Source organism: Crotalus tigris, unplaced genomic scaffold (genome assembly GCF_016545835.1).
Source record: "Crotalus tigris isolate CLP2741 ecotype Arizona unplaced genomic scaffold, ASM1654583v1 scf7180000024426.592134, whole genome shotgun sequence".
Classification (NCBI taxonomy): Eukaryota; Metazoa; Chordata; class Lepidosauria; order Squamata; family Viperidae; genus Crotalus; species Crotalus tigris.
The window spans coordinates 552,436-572,913 of NW_024100593.1; the positions used below are offsets into that span (position 1 = coordinate 552,436).

General features: G+C 48.1%; 1 protein-coding gene across 4 annotated transcripts in view; it reads right to left on the reverse strand.

Annotated features, from left to right (window-relative positions):
* Positions 1–961: 961 nt before the first annotated feature.
* RECQL4 (RecQ like helicase 4) overlaps positions 962–20,478 on the reverse strand; it is a 37,894-nt gene continuing 18,377 nt past the window's right edge. For 2 of the 4 annotated variants that reach the window (XM_039330181.1, XM_039330182.1), the window contains 12 exons: positions 19,424–19,612; positions 17,806–17,988; positions 16,823–17,021; positions 15,423–15,700; positions 13,893–14,030; positions 12,467–12,623; positions 11,355–11,484; positions 8,132–8,304; positions 6,751–6,937; positions 5,097–5,256; positions 3,726–3,834; positions 967–1,884 (listed from right to left, as the gene is read on the reverse strand). In XM_039330181.1, coding sequence (XP_039186115.1) covers positions 1,763–1,884; positions 3,726–3,834; positions 5,097–5,256; positions 6,751–6,937; positions 8,132–8,304; positions 11,355–11,484; positions 12,467–12,623; positions 13,893–14,030; positions 15,423–15,700; positions 16,823–17,021; positions 17,806–17,988; positions 19,424–19,612 — 2,025 coding nt within the window. In that variant the 3' untranslated portion in view covers positions 967–1,762. Of the gene's footprint in view, positions 1,885–3,725; positions 3,835–5,096; positions 5,257–5,757; positions 5,898–6,750; positions 6,938–8,131; positions 8,305–11,354; positions 11,485–12,466; positions 12,624–13,892; positions 14,031–15,422; positions 15,701–16,822; positions 17,022–17,805; positions 17,989–19,423; positions 19,613–20,478 lie in introns of those variants that run through there. The other 2 variants (XR_005555091.1, XM_039330183.1) reach the window with 2 other exon arrangements.

The following is a 20,478-nucleotide window of genomic DNA, read 5'->3' on the forward strand; positions in this document are numbered from 1 at the left end:
GCCAGTTAGAAATTTGGAAGGAGAAGACTTGTCAACTAACAACTCAGTCACTTGTCTGAGACGGTACTATAGGTTCTCCTGCTTGAGCAGGGGGCTGGACTAGAAGACCTCCAGGGTCCCTTCCAGCTCTATTCTAAAGCTTGCATGAAAGACAGGACACGGGCCACTTTCCGTGGAGTTTCAGATTGGTTTTCCATTGGATTTTCAAACCTGCCTTGCTTGTTGATGGGTGAGCTATGCAGGAAGTCCAGTCTGAGCTGGGTGAAGAAAGGTAGCCCTTAACATCCTCACTGGGGCAGTCGTGTTTATTATGGGAAAGTCAATTTTAGGAACCAAATGACTTAACTGGAACCGGTTTGGCTTCACTGTGGGATGCGGGAAGTTGTCTTAGGAATGCTTTTAATTCCTGCATTGAGCAGAGAGAGGGTTGGGCTCCATGACCTCAAAAGTCCCTTTCAGCGCTCAGATTCTGTGATTCAGAGGACGTATCAAGGAAGGATTCTCTTCACCCTTCCCTCCCCCTCCCTGGCACGGTGTTTATATAAAACTTTAATGCCCCACTCCAATGAGAAATAGTAAACTTATTTTAAAACTTTATGCTATTTATATAGTTGTTGTTAGTTGCGAAGTCGTGTCCGACCCATCGCGACCCCATGGACAACGTTCCTAATCTTCTGGAGTCCATTGAAGCTCACGCCTCCTGCTTCAGAGACTCCATCCAGCCACCTCCTTCTCTGTCGTCCCCTTCTTCTCTTGCCCTCCATCTTTCCCAGCATCAGGCCCTTCTCCAGGGAGTCCTTCCTTCTCATTAGGTGGCCAAAGGACTTGAGTTTCCACTTCAGGATCTGGCCTTCTAAAGAGCAGTCGGGGTTGATCTCCTCCAGGACTGACTGGTTGGATCGCCTTGCAGTCCAGGAGACTCGCAGGAGTCTTCTCCAGCACCAGAGTTCAAAGGCCTCCATTCTTTCAGCCTTTCTTATGGTCCAACTTTCACAGCCATACGTTGCAACTGGGAAAACCATGGCCTTGACTATACACGGTGCTTATACAAAACTTTAATGTCCCACTCAAATGAGAAAAGATTAAGCTTATTTTAAAACTTCATGCTATTTATATAGTAAAGAACAGAAAAAAGCAAACGCGATAGGTTAGGTTAAGTAAAAAAAATGTGTTTTATTCAGATCAAGTTCCAGTACAAAATCATTCCTCTTTTCTTCCTTAGAGGTGCTTACTTAATATTGCCTGGTGCAAATAAGCAGCGTGTGCGTTTGTCGTCCAGTTCAAAGGTCAGAAGGCAAATCAGGAATTCCAATTCTCCTGAGAAAGAGGAAATATCTGTTCGTCAAAAAAATATTGAAGACCACCAATCAATGCCTTACCCACTCCTTAAATCCTCAGTCCAACCCCATCATTGCCAGAATTCGCAGAGCAAAAGCCACGAGGTGAAGGAAGGCTCTTTAAGATTTGCCAAAATGTGTAGCGTTTCATATTTTTGGACTGAACCCATTTTCTTTTTAAAAGGACTCCCGACTAACCCTTGTTTAAGGTCGGGAGAACGGTGACCTTCCTTCATCTGCCCCACCTGCTTTGTAGAAAGCTGGGCAGTTGTCCAAGCGTTCTACAAAGTCGGTGGGGCAGATGAAGAAAAGTCTTCCAGGGATTTAACGCTGGCAGGGTGGCCGTCTCCTTTTCATAGCCAGGAGGGACGAAGCAGCCGTGCGACGGATGGGGCTTCTCCTCTCCAGATTCTGCCCAGCTCAGTTCACTTCCAGCGGACGATCTCCTCCGTGGCCAAGCGCATGATCTTATGGAAGTCAAAGCGAAGGTATTTTCTCCAGAAACGACGGTCTCGTCCGTAAATCTGAGCTGGGTAGCATGGACTCCCTGTGCAAGACAAAAACCAACCTCAGTGAAGCCAGCCCTGCGACAAAATCAAAGAAGCTGGGGCTTGCATTAGCAAAGCTATAGTGGAGATAGCAGGCAAGCTTTTACGCAGGCATGCTGTGCGCGCCGGCGTGCAGTTATGCTGACCACTTGACGCCGGAAGCATCTTTGGACGTTGGCTCCCTCAGCTAAGAAACAGACGAGCACCGCCTCCCTTTATCTTTTTATGCTCGCGTCTCTCTCTCTTTTTTTCTTTCAATAAATTTTATTGGTTTTCCAGTTTTACCTTTAAGTACTCGGAAAGCAGCTTGGTGACTGGGTAATCAGTGGTTCAATAACAAAATTTTTTAGTACATATCTCAGGTTACATCATCGAAAATTCCTTCTCTATTTCCCTTAACATTTGCTGTATCATATTTAGGCTAGTGCATTTCTAATTATGACTCTTAGTTAAAATGTTTATCAATATATTTTTTGCTTACACATACCCATGTCCTGTTTTTAAGTTTTACCTAATTTTTAGTTTTTAATTACAACGTCTCACTTTTCTTAAGTTAATCCTGTGGTCATCAGTACGGCTCTCGTCCATCTGAGGAGTTTCTCTTCCTTTCAGCATCTCTTTCAAAATTGAATTAACTGAATACTTTGTTTGGCTGGACTGTGATTAGACTGTGTTATGGCGATTCTAGTCCTCGGGGAGAGAAGAACCTCAACAGAGCAGGCTTTGTTTTAAGAAGAACTGTGGCTCCAAAAGAGAATTAAAGATTAAATTCAATCAGCCCCTTTCGATGCCACGGTCTTGGCTCTCTCTCCTCCTCTCTCGCTGCGTTTTATTTCTTTTTTTTTTATATAGATTGGAACAATCCATCCCAATATGTGCTTTTTCCACTGCCTTTACTTTTCAGCCTGTTTTTGTTTTGTGTCATAAATAAGCAGGCTTCTTTGAGCTTTTTTTTGTTTGTTTGTTTTTTTACATACTGACGTCTGCTCTCATTTCATCCCTAAAAAAGTCTTTTGGATCCTTTAAGAAAATGAACACGAGGTTTAGAAAAATAGGATAATGTTGGATTTGGATTAGGCAGGCCCAAGTCATCCCTTGATCCTGAAGCAAAACAGCTGATTTGGGGGCTTCAGGTCTCTTTACTGACAAAGTTCTTTGGGGATAAAGTTAGGAGATACATACATGTGTGGTTTTCGGAGACAAGGCAGGATAGAAATGCCTCAAATAAATAAGCAGGTTATCCTATGTCGTTCCTCATGTTTACATTTTCCACGCTACCCCCAAGAACCAGGTTATGTTGTGAGGCACAGTTAATAAGTGTCTCTAATACACAACTATAAGGCATCTGAAGCATTCTTGAGTCAGTTTTAATTGGAAGGAAACTTCGTTTCATCAGCAATGTCAAATAGCAACCTGAGTGCTAAAAAATAAGGTTACCGCTGTGTTGCAGCAATTTGGTGAGCAGAAATAAGGATCTGCATTTCCCAGGAATCTCTGCAATTGTCCTTTTTTTAAAAAAAAATGGAATACAGCCCATCAGCTACCTATTAGCCCGACATTTCCTTAGCCTTGGAAACCTTCAGTCAAATTGCTTTTGCCTCTTCACCCTAGTGAACCTTCTCTGAGCTCATAAACCAAGAAAGGTTGGGCCTGGTTAGTCCTGGATTTAAAAAAACAAAGTCAAGCCACTTCCCTATTGTTGCCAGGAAAACCGCGTGGTCCCAGGACTTAAGGCGATGCAAAGGAGGCCTTGCCTTGTTTGAAAATGGCTGAACAAAAATTCCCTAAAGAAATTGCTACGTAATTCAGCCGAGTGCAGATTCTAAAAGAGGAGCCTCACCAATTCCATGGAAAATCCTGGCCACGGCCCTGCCCGAGAACTTTTCGTCTTGACGGATGGAGAGGAAGTGGCGAACGTCAGCTTGGATTTGCTGCTCCCATTCCTGAAACTATAACCGGGAAGGAAATTCCAGGGAGAGTGAAATCAGCATTAAGGGAATAAATGCTGGTCTTCTTTAGCAATGCACAGTTTCAGCCTATGGCCCTGCTTTAGTTCAGGGCTCTTCAAACTTGGCCCTTGGATGACTTGGGGACTTCAACTCCCAGAATTCCTCAGCCAGGCACGCGTGCCTGGCTGAGGAATTCTGGGAGTTGAAGTCCCCAAGTCATCCAAGGGCCAAGTTTGAAGAGCCCTGCTTTGTTTATTTATGAGACTTATATACCGCTTTAAGTGCAAGCACTCTCTAAGCGGTGTACGCCAGTAAGCAATGTCTATATATATTTACATTGCCCCCAACAATCTGGGTCCTCCTTTTACCTACCCCGGAAGGATGGAAGGCTGAGTCAACCTTGAGCCGGTGAGATTTGAACCGCTGACCTGCTGAACACAGTCAGCTAAAGTGGCCTGCAGTACTGCACTCTAACTGCTGCGCCCCCTCTTAACGAAGAGAAGGACGAGGGGGGGACACGATAGCAGCTTTCCAGTATCTCAGGAGCTGCCCCAAAGAAGAGGGAGTCAAGCTATTCTCCAAAGCATCAGAAATAAGACAAGAAGCAACGGGTGGAAGCTCATCAAGGAGAGAAGCAACCTAGAACTAAGGAGAAACTTCCTGAGTGAGAACAATTAACCAGTGGAAGAACCTGCCTCCAGAAGTGGTGAATGCTCCAACACTGGACGTTTTTAAGAAGAGATTGGACGGCCATTTGTCTGAAATGGTATAGGGTTTCCTGCCTGAGCAAGGGGTTGGACTAGATGACCTTCAAGGTCCCTTCCAACTTTATCATCATCATCATCATCATTATTTGCAATTGAATGTCCACAAATGATCCCACTTCGGGCATAGAAAGCTGCCCTTTAAATCAAGGGTGTCCAACCTTGAAAACTGTAAGACTTCAAAACTCTGTCCAAGACTGTGGCTTTCCACACCCAGAACTGCCCAGTCCACCATGCTGGCTAGAGAATTCTGGGAGTTGAAACTCACGAGCTGTAAAGTTGCCAAGACTGGATACCCTTGCTGCAAATCGATAACACAATTTTCCCCTTGGATCAACCTCTGCGCTCTGCTGCCCTCTAGACGCATCGGGACCCCCCAACCCCCCGCCCCAAGAGCCCTAGCAGAGCCACCAATCTGCAGAAGGTGAAAGTAGGACAGGATCTCGTCAGCGTTCGTGCTCTGGAGCCCGATCCAGACGAAAAGCTGGATTTCCTCACCTGAACATCCTGGATTTGATCAGCTTCAGGCTCTGCGCCCAGGGAGGGCTCCCCCAGCACCGGCTGCCTCTCGAAATAGCCCATCAGCAGAGACTTCAACTGGCTGCTCCTCTCCTGGTCTGCACAGTCACAGCACAAGGCACAAGTAGGGAAAGCCACGCTGTGGAAAAACACACAAGACACACAAGGGAGGTAAGGCACGGCGGGGGTCCAGCAGTAGAGGTAGCCTTCGACTTAACAGTCGTGGCCAAAATGGTGGAAACCTTTTGGGAAAAGTGTACAGTAGAAATGCCACTTTTGGTTAAGTTTCCACCCATTTTTCTTCTCATTTCTTTAGAACTGTAGCCTTGCTCACTTAATAATACTACTTTACATTGCTTTCTGGGTGACCAGTCAATTCTTTGCACCATGACTTTAACTTTATGATGTTTTACAAGCTCACTCAATGAAAGAACACAAAAAAATCCCAACCGACTTGATAGCCATCCCACAACACACTGACCAATGTCCTCCTCTCAGCTTCAAAACAGGACATCCATCACTGGATCCTACTGTGATCCGATTGGCTCATGGCCAAAATAAGAGGACACCCGATTGGCTCTCTAAACGCTCATGCTCATTGGCTACAGTCAGGTGAAGGAAAGCTACCAGAGACCAACCTAAGCAAGTTGTGCTTCCTTTTTCTGGTTATTTGGCTATAACTCTTCATAGAATACAGTACAGGTAATTGAACAAACTTGGCTGCATTACATTCTTGATTCAATTATCCTTCCGTTGATATATAATTTCATGGTACTGCTCCTGAAAAATAAGGGGTGTTCTTAGCCATCAAACCTCAAAAATTCACTTTTCCCAAAAGGTTTCCACAATTTTGGCCACTCCTGTACAACAAGTTATTTTTAGAGACCGTTCAAAGTTACGACGCTGCTGGAAAAAGCGACATAAGACTACCCTTGAAGAGCGTTCGGAGGCTGCAGTTGGTTCAGAATGCAGCCGCGAGAGCGATTGTGGGTGCACCAAGGTACACCCATGTGTCACCTATCCTCCGCGAGCTGCACTGGCTTCCTGTGGGTCTCCGGACGCAATTCAAGGTGTTGGTTGTCACCTTTAAAGCCCTTCATGGCTTAGGACCAGGTTACTTACAGGACCGCATACTGCCGCACAGTTCCCAGAGACCAGTGAGGTCCCACAGATTGGGCCTCCTTCAGGTCCCGTCGGCCAGACAATGTCGGCTGGCGGGCCCTCGGGGAAGGGCCTTTTCTGTGGTGGCTCCGACCTGATGGAATCAACTTCCCCCCGAGGTTCGAACAACTCCCACCCTGCCAGCCTTTAAGAAAGCCGTTAAAACTCTCCTGTTCCGGCAGGCCTGGGGCTGATGTCCCCGAGGGGGGGGGGGCGGGACATGATCGGACTTGCGGTATGATTGTATTATTTTATTGTTTTATTCTCGATGATTGTTTTAATTTTGTACGCCGCCCTGAGTCCTTTGGGATTGGGCGGCATATAAATAAATTAATTAAATAAATAAAATAAATAAACAACCCGCTTTCATTGCTTGTCATTTAGAACGGCCGCTAAAGGAACGGTCGTTGAGTCAAGGACTGCCTGTACTTGGTCAGGACCCACCCAGCGGCCCCTCTCTGCGACTTCCCACCTCTGAAAAGCCTGGAAGCAGACTCGGAGCTGATGGAGGGCTGCCTTTTCGCGACTCGCGACTCGCCGGTACAGGAACTCGCAGACCGCATCCAGCTCATCGTCGCTGAGATCCCCGTAGGAGCGCAGGTGGAAGGAGAGTTCCATGAATTCCACCAGGATCTCACTCTTCCGAGGCCCCTGGCCACCTGAGCAGGGAGAAAAGAGCGGCCGACGATGGGTTGGTACCCCCAGGTCCCCCAGCGCGTTCTGGATCAGTCTCTGTCAGGCTGCAAAATATACTATCTTTAGGACCGCCGTAGTGCTTCTAGCTTGCCTACGGTTAGTGGGAGGGGGGGGGAAGGAGGAATTTGGGATCCACAGGTGCTTCCTATCGGTGTGAGAGCCGAAGCAGCTGAGATGTTTTGGCGAACCAAAGTTTCTTCTCTTAACAGTTGCTGGAACAGTGGTTCTCAACCTTTTTAATGCCGCGACCCCCAACCGGTCGTAAGTCGAGGACTACTCAACTGGTGCAGCACCGTTTGCAGATTGGAGTTTTTGGCAGGCTCAGCAGGGCAGAGACAGCCTGGACATTTCCTATTGGCTTTTGAAAGCCAATAGAATTAGACTCTATTCAAGAGAATAAAAGGGAGTAGCACAGCTAAGGAAAAGGGGGGAAAATGGCGGACTGCGTTGTTTGGCGACCCCCCGTGAAATGGTCGTTCGACCCCAAATGGGGTCCCGACCCACAGGTTGAGAACCACTGTGCTGGAAGATTAATTGGACAATGTGGCCTTAACAGAGAGGGGAGGGGAGGGAAAGTTTTACTCTTTTAGTTGTCTGTTTCCCACCATATTTTCAGAGCTAGCTTCCCTTCTATCTGACTGGTTTGCTAATGCCCAATAAAGTTTACACTAGAGATCGCAAATGTCTCTGGTGTTTTTTGCTTCGCTGGGCTTCTCAGCCAGAATTTGACACTCTCTTGACAGGGAAAAAGGTGAAATGCAGCTGGTTAGCTTCCCTTCTGAAACTGCTCAGGCTAGCGTGTATTCACACAGACTCCTTAGGTTTATGATGTATGTGTCATTCCTTGTTATCTCCGTGGCCTTGAGTAAATTCCTCTCCTAATCAGAGGTGTGTGTGTCTTCCTTTGTTTGGAGGCTTGCCAGAAATGTGGAAGCATTTGAGGAAAATTTGGAGCAATTCAAGGGCAGTTTGAATTGCCAGCTGACTGCATTGCCTCTGTGCTGTGCCCTCGGTCAACACACCTCTTGGGGATGGGTGGCAAACACAACGCGGGGGTCCTGCTTCTTTTCTGGGCTGTGACTGAGAACGAGCTCAGATAAAAGTCTCCCCCAAACAGCCCCCTGCACGCCAGTTGACCAGGCTCTCCACTGGCTCACCCTTCTGCCATTGGGTGTTCCACTGCAGCTGTCGTAGAGCCCGTTTGACAGGCAGGACCTCCCAGCCCATGGAGTCGGCCAGGGCACTGACGTCAAACTCCACAGAGCTGGCCTGGATGGCTGTGCTCCCTTTCAGGCGCTGCTGGGCCAAGCAGACCGCAAGCGGAGGGCACCTGGGGGGCAGAAGAGACAGCAAGGAAGGAGTCAACACTCTATACTTACCAACCAAACTGTCATGGTTCCAACAGATGAAACTCTTCAAAGAACTTCAAGGCATAGTTTACCTTAAAGAATCTTTATTCGAGTAACACAGCATCAGCACGTACATAGGCCAAGCCAAAATCTGACTTCCCCTCCCCTGAGCCCATAGTATCAAAGCACAATTCCCTCCTCTAATTAACAGTCATAAATCACATTCTCCAATTAGCTTGAAATGCAGGCTTCCCCTCCAGTTCTCCAGCCCCCATTCCTTATCATCTCTTATTTCAAAAGCCCTGAATTCACACACTGTTACAAAATTGTTATGTCTAACTAACTCCCATCACATTCTTCCTCCTCCCCCAGCATCATCTAATTCTAAGAGTAAAGCATAAGGAAGAATAAGGCTGCATCTCCGTATGTTGTCAAAGCGAGAACATCCAATGTTAGCAGCCTTGACACAAACTTGACTGCAAGAATAAAACAGGTATTTTGGGATCTGCTACCTAAAGAAGCAGCAGCAGTTAAAATAAAATATAACAGAGTCGGAAGGGGCCTCAGAGGTCTTCTAGTCCAACCCCCTGCTCAGGCAGGAAACTCCATTCCATTTCAGACAAACAAACACAAGACACCTTTTTTATACCTCCCTCTGTAAAGGAGGTGGGGCGGTTTCTAAATCTGACCAATAAAATAAGTAATAAATACGGCAACCGGCAAAACTTGATTGGTTTACAGAATTTATATACAGATAGTCCTCAAGGTGATTTGTGACCGTTTTCCCCACTTATGACCGTTGCAGCATCCCCACGGTCACGGGATGAAAATTCGGACGCTTGGCAACTGACCCGTGTTTGTGACGGTCGCCGTGTCGTGGGATCCACCTTTTGTGGCCTGACAAGAAAAGCCAATGGGGAAGCCATGTTCTAACTTAACTAAGTTAGCGATGGTGGTGAGCATCTGTGGCTTGGGTGTAGGATGAGGGGGTGGAAGTTCATTCTCCAAGCTTGTCGGGTTGCTGTCTGAACATTTTGTGAGTTCACCGAAGCCTGGCACCCCGCCAGCCATTCCATCCACAGACCCATCGACCCGCCACCAGCCTACGGACCCTTCAGGATCCAAATCAAGCACACAGCCAACAAGGGACAGCCCTCAACCATCCCAGGCAAGCCCCCCCCCCAACTAGCACTTCACCTCCCAAGGACCCTCACCTGACATGACCTCCCCATCACAAGACCCCCCCACCTGATGTGACACACCTGCCCCATCACTAGACCCTCACCTGACCCATTACAAGATCCATCACAAGACCTTCACCTGACACAACCTACGCCTGACCCATCACTAGACTCTCACCTGACGTGACCCACACCTGACCCTTCACAAGACCTTCAACTGTGATCCTCACCTGGCCCATCACTAGACCCTCACCTGACGTGACATGCACCTGCCCCATCACTAGACCCTCACCTGTGACCCACACCTGACCCATTACAAGACCCATCACAAGACCCTCACCTGACGTGACACACAGCTGCCCCATCACAAGACCTTCACCTGACACAACCCACACCTGACCCAGCACAAGACCCTCACCTGACGTGACCCCCACCTGACCCACCACAAGACCCTCACTTGACACAACCTACACCTGACCCATCACGAGACTCTCACTTGACGTGACCCACACCTGACCCTTCACAAGACCTTCAACTGTGATCTTCACCTGGCCCATCACTAGACCCTCACCTGAGGTGACATGCACCTGCCCCATCACTAAACCCTCACCTGTGACCCACACCTGACCCATTACAAGACCCATCACAAGATCCTCACCTGACATGACACACAGCTGCCCCATCACAAGACCCTCACCTGACACAACCTACACCTGACCCATCACAAGATCCTCACTTGACACAACCTACACCTGACCCATCACTAGACTCTCACTTGACGTGACCCACACCTGACCCATCACAAGACCTTCAACTGTGATTCTCACCTGGCCCACCACTAGACCCTCACCTGAGGTGACATGCACCTGCCCCATCACTAGACCCTCACCTGTGACCCACACCTGACCCATTTCAAGACCCCTCACAAGACCCTCACCTGATGTGACCCTCACCTGACCCACCACAAGACCCTCACTTGACACAACCTACACCTGACCCATCACGAGACTCTCACCTGACGTGACCCACACCTGACCCTTCACAAGACCTTCAACTGTGATCCTCACCTGGCCCATCACTAGACCCTCACCTGACGTGGTATGCACCTGCCCCATCACTAGACCCTCACTTGTGACCCACACCTGACCCATTACAAGACCTATCACAAGATCCTCACCTGACGTGACACACAGCTGCCCCATCACAAGACCCTCACCTGACACAACCCACACCTGACCCATCACAAGACCCTCACATGACGTGACCTCCCCATCACAAGACCCGCTGACCACACCAAGCTGAACAACACACAGACACTGACATCCCCTGAACTCGGCCGAAGAGGCTACCTAGCCTGATAACGAAATGTTCGGGAAATCAACCCACAAGCCCGGAGAACGAACCTCCATCCTCTTAACTAACTTAACCACGGCAGTGATTCACTTAACAACAGTGGCGAGAAAGGTCATAAAATGGGACAAAATTCACGTAGCAACTGAGATTTGGGGCTCCGTTGTGGTTGGGTACTGGATCTCTGCAATGGCTGTGAAAGAAAGGCTTGTTTCTCAATCCCCCTACATCAGGGCTCTTCCAACTTGGCCCTTGGATGACTTGTGGGCTTCAACTCCCAGAATTCCTCAGCCAGGCACGCGTGCCTGGCTGAGGAATTCTGGGAGTTGAAGTCCACAAGTCATCCAAGGGCCAAGTTGGAAGACCCCTGTCTTAAAACATCCTGGCTGAGGAATTCTGGGAGTTGAAGTCCCCGAGTCATCCAAGGGCCAAGTTGGAAGACCCCTGCCCTACATGCTCTCCCACACTGGCCTGATCCTTTCCCTCCTTCCTTTTCTCACCTTCGAGACACTGTCCGCAGCTGCTGAGGACCTCTGTAGCACGAAACCCGGCACGAAGAGAAAGTGGGGTGCAGCAGCTCTACCCAGCGACAGGGGTGCAGTTCCAGGTAACACAGAAGCGTCTCTATGCCTGAAAAGGAACACTTTGGGTTAAGCAGGCAAGAACACGCCTGGCCGTGTCCATTTGAGAACGTTTTTGCCGGTGCTTTCCATTCATGAACATAAGATAACCTTTATTGTCATTTTTTTTTTTTACTGTGGGCACACTGGCACACATTAAAAATGAAATTGTGTTGCCTGCTCTCAACAGTGTAAAATATGTGGGCCTCAAAATACGCATATCACGTGAAGGGTTAATTCCACTTTACAAGGCCTGGGTAAGGCCACACTTGGAATCCTGCATCCAGTTTTGGTCACCAGGATGTAAAAAAGATGTTGAGACCTTGGAAAGAGTGCAGAGAAGAGCAACGGAGATGATCAGGGGACTGGAGGCTAAAACATACAAGGAACGGTTGCTGGAATTGGGTATGTCTAGTTTAAGGAAGAGAAGGACGAGGGGGGACATGATAGCAGTATTCCAGTATCTCAGGGGCTGCCCCAAAGAAGAGGGAGTCAAGCTATTCTCCAAAGGGCCTGAAGGCAGGACAAGAAGCAACGGATGGAAACTAAGCAAGGAGAGAAGCAACCTAGAACTAAGGAGAAATTTCCTGACAGTGAGAACAATTAACCAGTGGAACAGCCTGCCTCCAGAAGCAGTAAATGCTCCAACACTGGAAGTTTTTAAGAAGAGACTGGACAGCCATTTGTCCGAAATGGTATAGGGTTTCCTGCCTGAGCAGGGGGTCGACTAGATGACTTCCGAGGTCCCTTCCAACTTTATTATTATTGTTGTTGTTGTTATTTAGACGTGAACCTCAGTCAACTGAGCATTCAAATCGGCTGGCGCTGATGGTTGACACACAGGTTGCTGCCAGCATCCTAGGTGTCAGCCAGGTACCACCTTAAAATGTAAGATGTTCCGAGTAGCGCATTTTTTTTGTAACATTGCTGGAGTTATTGCAGGAAGCTGCAGTTTCTTGATGTGTTATCATCACCATCATCATCACCCTCACCTTCTTCTCGGAGATCCAGGGCTTCCACCGTCTGTTGAATGGGGACAGCCCTCTCGTGTTTATAGCATATTCGTGACTGCTCCTGTTCTGGGTCAAGGGGCTTTTGTGAACTTCCTTCTAGGGCCGTCAGCATCTCCGCATCCTCCACTTCACAGCCCTGGGGAGTCAGAATGTTTGGTCATGTTCAAGAGCAGAGCGGTTTTCATCCCAAGTCCTCAGCACTGAGGGGTGGGCTGACCAGAGAGTCAAGCAGTCTTGCTGGGCTTGTATGTCTTTCTCTGGAAACAGAACGTTAGGCTAATGCAAGGCTAGGCAACCTGGGCTCTTTTATGACTCGTGGACTTCAACTCCCAGAATTCCTGAGCCAGCCGTGCTGAGGGGAAAGGGAGAGGTTTCCAAGCTGAGCCAGGCTGGCTCAGGAATTCTGGGAGTTGAAGTCCAACAGTCATGAAGGGGGTCATAGTTCCCCCAGGCTGGCTCAGGAATTCTGGGAGTTGAAGTCCACCAGTCATGAGGGGGCCATAGTTCCATGATGGCTCAGGAATTCTGGGAGTTGAAGTCCACAAGTCATGAAGGGGCCACAGTTCCCCCACGCTGGCTCAGGAATTCTGGGAGTTGAAGTCCACCAGTCATAAAAGAGCCAAGGTTGCCTACCCCTGGGCTAATGTCTGATATCACAGTTGGCTTCTTCAGTCTTGCTTGGAGATTGAACACTTGGGGGTGGGTGGGATACAATGTGATTGGATTAGGAATTGGGAGGGGGGAGAGAGGGAAGAACGAGGAGGGGAAGAACTGGAAGAAGGGGAGGAAGAGGAGGCGGAAGTAGGAAAAAGAGGAAGGAAGAAGGAAGGAGGAAAGAGGGAGGAGGGGGGAGGAGAAAAAAGGGGAAGGAGGAGGAGGAGAAGGGGAATTATTCTGATGTGGGTGAGGAGAAGCCAATGCTGTCTTGTTCTGATCAGATCTCTTAATGTTTTTCCTTTGGGTCACAATGCATGTTTTTGAAAGCCACCTAAAATCCACGCTGAGATTCAGGAACACATAACACAAAATTTTGGGGACGCTTGGAAAAAAGATGGGATTTAACAATGCAAGAAAACAACCTGGCCCCTCATTGCACAGCTCTTACAATCACAAGATAAATTAGTGCCTGCTTGATGACCAGCTGCGGCACCCCATAGTCACACGGCCACATTTTTTTAGCAAGTCTGGTCAGTTTCCCGCAAAATAAGTCATAAAATTGGGCATGGACCTGTGCTGACCTGCTTAATGACTGTCATGACTTATGACTGTAATTCCAGGCACAATTATGATAGTAAACCGAAGGCTACCTGGATATTCAACCATGCTGGTACTCCTAAGAAACAGCTTTTAAAGAGGTCTCTGGCCAGCTGTCCTCTCCTACGCCTGCTGGCTCCTCTTTCCTCACCTTGTTGAGGTCCTGCTGCTTCTGGTGAAGCTCTCGGCATCTGCAGCGTGGGAAAACCATCTGCACCAGCCTGTTGATGGTGAAGAAGTCAACCGTGTCTGCGTAAATATGGCGCCTCAATTCATGCAAATCCTCACCCTGGCGAGGAGAAGAGCCACTTTGTGAATGGTGGAAAAATAGGCATTATTATTATTATGGTTTATTACCTAGGCATATGAATGACTATCATTTTCTCCTCCTTCCGGAAACATATAAGTGCATCCATTTATCTGCATTAAAACCATTTATCGCATTACTTTTGGGAGGGAACTCTCCCAGGGCATACTGTTAAAAATATAAATACTACAGGGAGCCTCTATTATTGGTTTTGGGATCCTGCATTCGATTCCACAAGATGTAGAATTGGAAGTTCCTCCGCAAGCATGTTAAGGGACAACAGGTTAAGTGTTGGAAGGGACTTTGGAGGTCTTCTAGTCCAACCCCATCCCCATAATAGGAGATACTATACAATTCTGGACAAATGTCTACCCAGTCTCTTCTTAAAAACCTCCAGTGATGGAGTACCCATAACTTCTTGAGGCAAGTCGTTCCACTAATTAATTGTCCTCACTTTTAGGAAGTTTCTCCTTAATCCCTTAATCTCTTCTTGATTAGTTTCCATCCGTTGCTTGCTTTTGGGTGCTTTGGAGACCAGCTCGACTCCCTCTTCTTTGGGGCAGCCCCTGAGATATTGGGAGACTGCTATCCTGTCCCCCCTCGTCCTTCTCTTCTGAACTTTTGAGAGAATACAGAATAATAGAGCTGGAAGGGACCTTGGAGGTCTTCTAGTCCAGCCCCCTGCTCAAGCAGGAAACCCTATAGCAGTGATGGCGAACCTATGGCACGCGTGCCAGAGGCGGCACTCGGAGCCCTCCCTGTGGGCACGTGTGCCGTCGCCCCAGCCCCGCCTCCCCCCACAGCCCCCACCTCTCCAGCAACCCCCCTGGAGGAGAGTCGCCCCCAGGCGCGGCCTGCATGAAGCAGCGCAGCCAAGGACATAGCCAGGCCTCGTGCCTCATAGCATGCAGATGATGCTGCGGGGTGTGGGCAGAGGGCGTGGCTGCCATGACGCTGCAGGGCTGCCTGGGCGATCTGCGGCAGCCATGGAGGCAGTGCGTGGTCCTGCGGGAGGGCAGGGCAGGGGCGGAGCAGGCAGGATGGGAGGCAGAACGGGGGCAGGGGGCAGTTTTTGGGCACTCAGTCTCTAAAAGCTTCGCCATCACTGCCCTACACCATCTCAGACAACTTGTCCAGTCTCTTCTTAAAAATCTCCAGTGATGGAGCACCCGCAATTTCTGGTGGCAAGCTGTTCCACTGGTTGATGGTCCTCACTGTCAGGAAGTTTCTCCTTAATTCCAGGTTGATGAGTTTCCATCCGTTGCTTCTTCTCCTGCCTTCAGGTGCTTGGTGGCAGCCCCTCAAATATGTGATGCACACACCTGTGGCAGGTTTTCAGGCTGAACAAATCCCCTAGAACGGATCATACTTTACCTCCGGGTTTAGGAAGAGATGACAGTGGGCGGGCTGGCCATCCCGCCCCGCCCGCCCGATCTCCTGCACGTAGCTCTCGAAGTTCTTGGGCATGTTGTAATGCACAACCCCGCGCACGTCCGACTTGTCCAAGCCCATCCCAAAGGCCACGGTGGCCACCACCACCCGCAGCTGCCCAGACATGAAGCTGGTCTGCACCCGGCGGCGTTCGTGGGCCGACAACCCGGCATGGTAGGCATCGGCAATCCATTTCAGAGGGCGGCGGAGGCTCTTTTTAGCTAGGTGGAAACGAGAGGAGAGCAAAAGTGTGAGGCTCACGGCAAGCCTGGGAGAAACGTCACTCAGATAGGTAAACCACAGCTTGTTTCGAGGATTCAAAAGTGCTGGAAAAAAGCTGGTTTGTTCCAGAAAGGAAAGATCCCATGCCTGTTTGGCTGTGCTTTGTCAGAGCATGCACAGTCTTATCGCGCTGAGATAACCCAAGAGTAAATACAGTAAACAATGGTCTATTTTAAATGGTGGTTTATATTACACTATCTACAATATACACTAGGAACAAAATACATACATGTGGTAATACATCAAACTCCAATAGACAGCAATTAGAGCAGAAAACGGACGAGAGGGAGGGAGGGAGGGAGAGAGAGAGAGAGATTTCAGAAAAAAGCCTTCCCTTTTATACTCAGGCTCTTAAAGGGATACAGACCCTGCTGAGTCATTCCCATCATTACATCTTCCACCTTACATTATATTACATCATTACACAAACTGTTTAGCTATTATTACCTTGACATGCTTTAATTCTGGAAGGATCTTCTCTCAGAGAAGCTTAGTGGGCTGGTACCCTGACATCATTTTGGCACTAGGCAAAGGCTGTCCTCGACTTACGACAATTTGTTTAGTGACCGTTCGAAGTTGCAACGGCACTGAAAAAAAGTCACTCAGGACCGTTTTTCACACTTACGACCATTGCAACATCCCCGGGGACAAGTGAGCAAAATTCAGACGTTTGGCCACTGACTCCTATTGAAAGCGTCCCTATGATACTCGGTCAAAATTCAGATGTTTGGAAACTGACTCGTACTTATGACGGTTGCAGTGTCCTGGGGTCATGTGACCCCCCCTTTTGCGACCTTCCGACAATGAGGAAACCAGATTCACTTCACGACCGTGTTACTAACATAACAACTGCTGTGATCCACTTAACAACTGTGGCAAGAAAGATTGTAAAACGGGGCCAAACTCACAACAATTGTCTTGCTTAGCAATGGAAATGTTGGAGTCAGTTGTGGTCCTAAGTTGAGGACAAAAAGAACAATTCTTTTCTGCCACTTCTCTTCTTCTTACTACCCAGCTATTCCCCAGGTCAGTTCTGCCAATCACCCCCAGTCAACCACTACCTTTGGCTTTTGGCCTTTTTCCAGGGAGACGGTCTTGCGCCTCTTGCTCTGCTTCACAGGGGGGGCCTCTCAGCTTCACCCCCTGCAGACACGTGCGGATGAACGCTGCAATCCGCGTCGTCTCTTCCCGGCGCGTGCAGTACACAATGATGGAGTCCAGGCTTCCAAACCTCTCCCCTTGCAGCAAACGTACGAGAGCCTGCAAAAATCATAGTGTCAACGCTGCTAACATCGGACGCTCTTGCTTTGACAACACATGGAGATGCAGCCATTTTCCTTCTTATGTTTTACTCTTAGAATTAGAGTTGGAATTAGGTGATACAGGGGGGAGGGGAGGAGGAGGAATGTGCATGGGAGTTTAGCTAGACAACAATATTGTGACTAGTGTGAGAACCAAGGTTTTTTGAAATTATGGGATTGGAGGCTAAAGCATATAAGGAACGGCTACTGGAATTGAGAATGTCTAGTTTAATGAAGCGAAGGACCAGGGGGGACATGATAGCAGCGTTCCAGTATCTCAGGAGCTTCCCCAAAGACGAGGCAGTCAAGCTATTCTCCAAAGCCCCTGAAGGCAGGACAAGAAGCAACGGATGGAAACTAACCGAAGACAGAAGCAACCTAGAACTAAAGAGAAACTTCCTGACAGTGAGAACAATTAACCAACAGAACCACCTGCCTCCAGAAGCGGTGAATGCTCCAACACTGGAAGTTTTTAAGAAGAGACTGGACAGCCATTTGTCTGAAATGGTATAGGGTTTTCCTGCCTGAGCAGGGGATTGGACTAGATGACCTCCAAGGTCCCTTCCAACTCTGTTAATTGTTCTGTCAGGAAGTTTCTCCTTAGTTCTAGGTTGCTTCTCTCCTTGATCACTTTCCACCCGTTGCTTCCCCCCAATGTCCTTAAAAGAAGACTTCTCACTCCCACTCCCCCCAGACCAAGGGTCTCTCTTCTATGGAAGCACCTGGCTGGGCTCCAGACTTACTTGATCCTTGTCTCTGTCTGTGGAGACGGAGAGACACAAGTTTGGAGGAACCGCAGCAGAACGCACAGCCAGCCCTTCACCCTCCGGGATGCCCAAGTGGTGGGCCACGTCCCCTGCCGTTGAAACGGTGGCGGTGGCTGTCAGGCCTAAGAAGCACCGCACACCCAACCGTTCCCGAAGAACCTGCCAGCGAAGGAACGGGGAGGTCATCCGAACCCTTCAACAAGGCTTCCCAATTTCCAAGGACAGCTCGTCCTTGACCTACCACCACAACTGAGCTCCAAATTTATTAATTGAGACATTTATTAAGTGACTTTTGCCTCATTTTACCATGTTTCTTGCCACCGTTGTTAAGGGAATGGCTGCAGTTGTTAAACGGGTAACAAGGTCGTTAAGGGAATCCGACTTCGCTCGTCAGACGGTCGCTAAAGGGGATCAGGTGATCCCAGGACACTGCGACAGTCATAAATGGGCTGCCAAGTGTCTGAATTTTGGTCACGTGACCAGGGGGAATGGCGCAACGGTGGTGAGTGTGGAAAATGGTCATAAGTTGCTTTTTTCAGTGCCATTGTAACTTTGAAGGTTCACTAAATGAACTGTTGTAAGTCCAGGACTACCAATATACAGAATAGAATAGAATAGAATTATAGGTTAGAATAGAATAGAATAGAATAGAATAGAATAGAATAGAATAGAATAGAATAGAATAGAATAGAATAGAATAGAATAGAATTATAGGTTAGAATAGAATAGAATAGAATAGAATTATAGGTTAGAATAGAATAGAATAGAATAGAATAGAATAGAATTATAGGTTAGAATAGAATAGAAAATGGAATAGAACAGAACAGAACAGAACAGAATCCAGAAAGAGTAGAACAGAACAGAGTAGAGTAGAATAGAATAGAACAGAACAGAATATAGAATAGTTAAAAAATAGAATAGAATAGAAAATAAAATAAAATAAAATAGAAAATAAAATAATAGAATAGAATATAGAATAGAATAGATGAAAAATAGAATAGAAAATAGAATAGAATAAAAACTAGAATAGAATAGAAAATAGAATAGAATAAAAACTAGAATAGAGTAGAATATAGAACAGAATAGAAAAAATAATAGAATGGAATATAGAATAGAAAATGGAATGGAATGGAATGATATAGAATAGAACAGAACGGAATGGAATTATTGTCATTTTTTTACTGTAGGCACATTGGCACATGTTAAAAATTAAATTTTGTTGCTTGCTCTGAAAAGTGTACGCATACAGAACACCCATTTAGACGTGCTATATACAACATATGTATAAACCTACACCCTTACGTATAAATAACATATAAATATTCATCACTGTCCCATCTTGAACACACAACGGAAAGAGGAAGCGTTAGAGTGGACTTCAACTCCCAGAATTCCGCAGCCAGGAAAGCCACGGCTGAGAATTCTAGGAGTTGCAGTCCACTCCCTTTCCATTTGCCAAAGGTTGGGAAAAGCCGACAAGAGCTCCAGAGGGAACTCTTCAGAATGCTGGTGCCGATTGCTCGGGGTCTTTGACCCTAGAGGCCCCCTCCTCCCTGTATCCCAACCCACCTTCCCGCTCGTTCGCCTTCCGTACCTTACAGAGCCGGAGGTAGCAAGGGCGGAAATTGTGCGACCACTCGGACAGGCAGTGCACTTCGTCGATGCAGGCGAAAGCCACGGGGGGAAGCTGATCCGCGGGGGGGAGGCAGCTGCCACTCGAGAGGCCCCCCCCAACTAGGGCCTCGGGGGACAGCAGGAGCACCTGGACTTTCCCGGCTTTTACCTGCAAGCAGAACACCTGGGTGGGTCAGGGGCACTGGCTTTCCCTGCCACCCTGCTGAGCACTGGACATTCAACCTTGCTGGGCAGGGCAGAGTACTGGGAGCGCTCGATTAGCGACCGCCGTTGAGCCCAGAATTCCCCTCGGAAAGCAAGACCCTTAAGTGAGTTTGGCCCGACTCTACGGCCTTTCTTGCTAGAGTTGTTAAGTGAATCCTGACAGATGTTACGTGGGTCACAGCATTAAGTGAATCTGGCTTCCCCGTTGACTTGGTCAGATCGCAAAAGGGGATCGCGTGACACACACACATACACACACCCCGGGATGCTGCAGCCATCATAAATGTGAACCCGTTACCAAGCAGCTGGATTTTGATCACGTGACCACGGGGGAGGTCGCGACGGGTGAAAGGTAAAAAACGGCCGTAAAGTCATTTTTTTTTCAGTTGCAATTTTGAACGGCCATTAAACAAATTATTTTAAGCTGTGAACGCTCCAACACTGGGAGTTTTTAAGAAGAGACTGGACAGCCATTTGTCTGAAATGGGATAGGGCAGTGGTTCTCAACCTTTTTAATGCCGCGACCCCCAACCGGTCGTAAGTCGAGGACTACTCAATTGGTGCGGCACCGTTTGCAGAATGGGACTTTTGGCGGGCTCAGCAGGGCAGAGACAGCCTGGAGAATTCCTATTGGCTTTTGAAAGTCAATAGAATTAGACTCTATTCAAGAGAGTCTATTCTATTGGCTTTCAAAAGCCAATAGAATAAAAGGGAGTAGCACAGCTAAGGAAAAGGGGGGAAAAATGGTGGACTGCGTTGTTTGGCGACCCCCGTGAAACGGTCATTCGACCCCAAATGGGGTCCCAACCC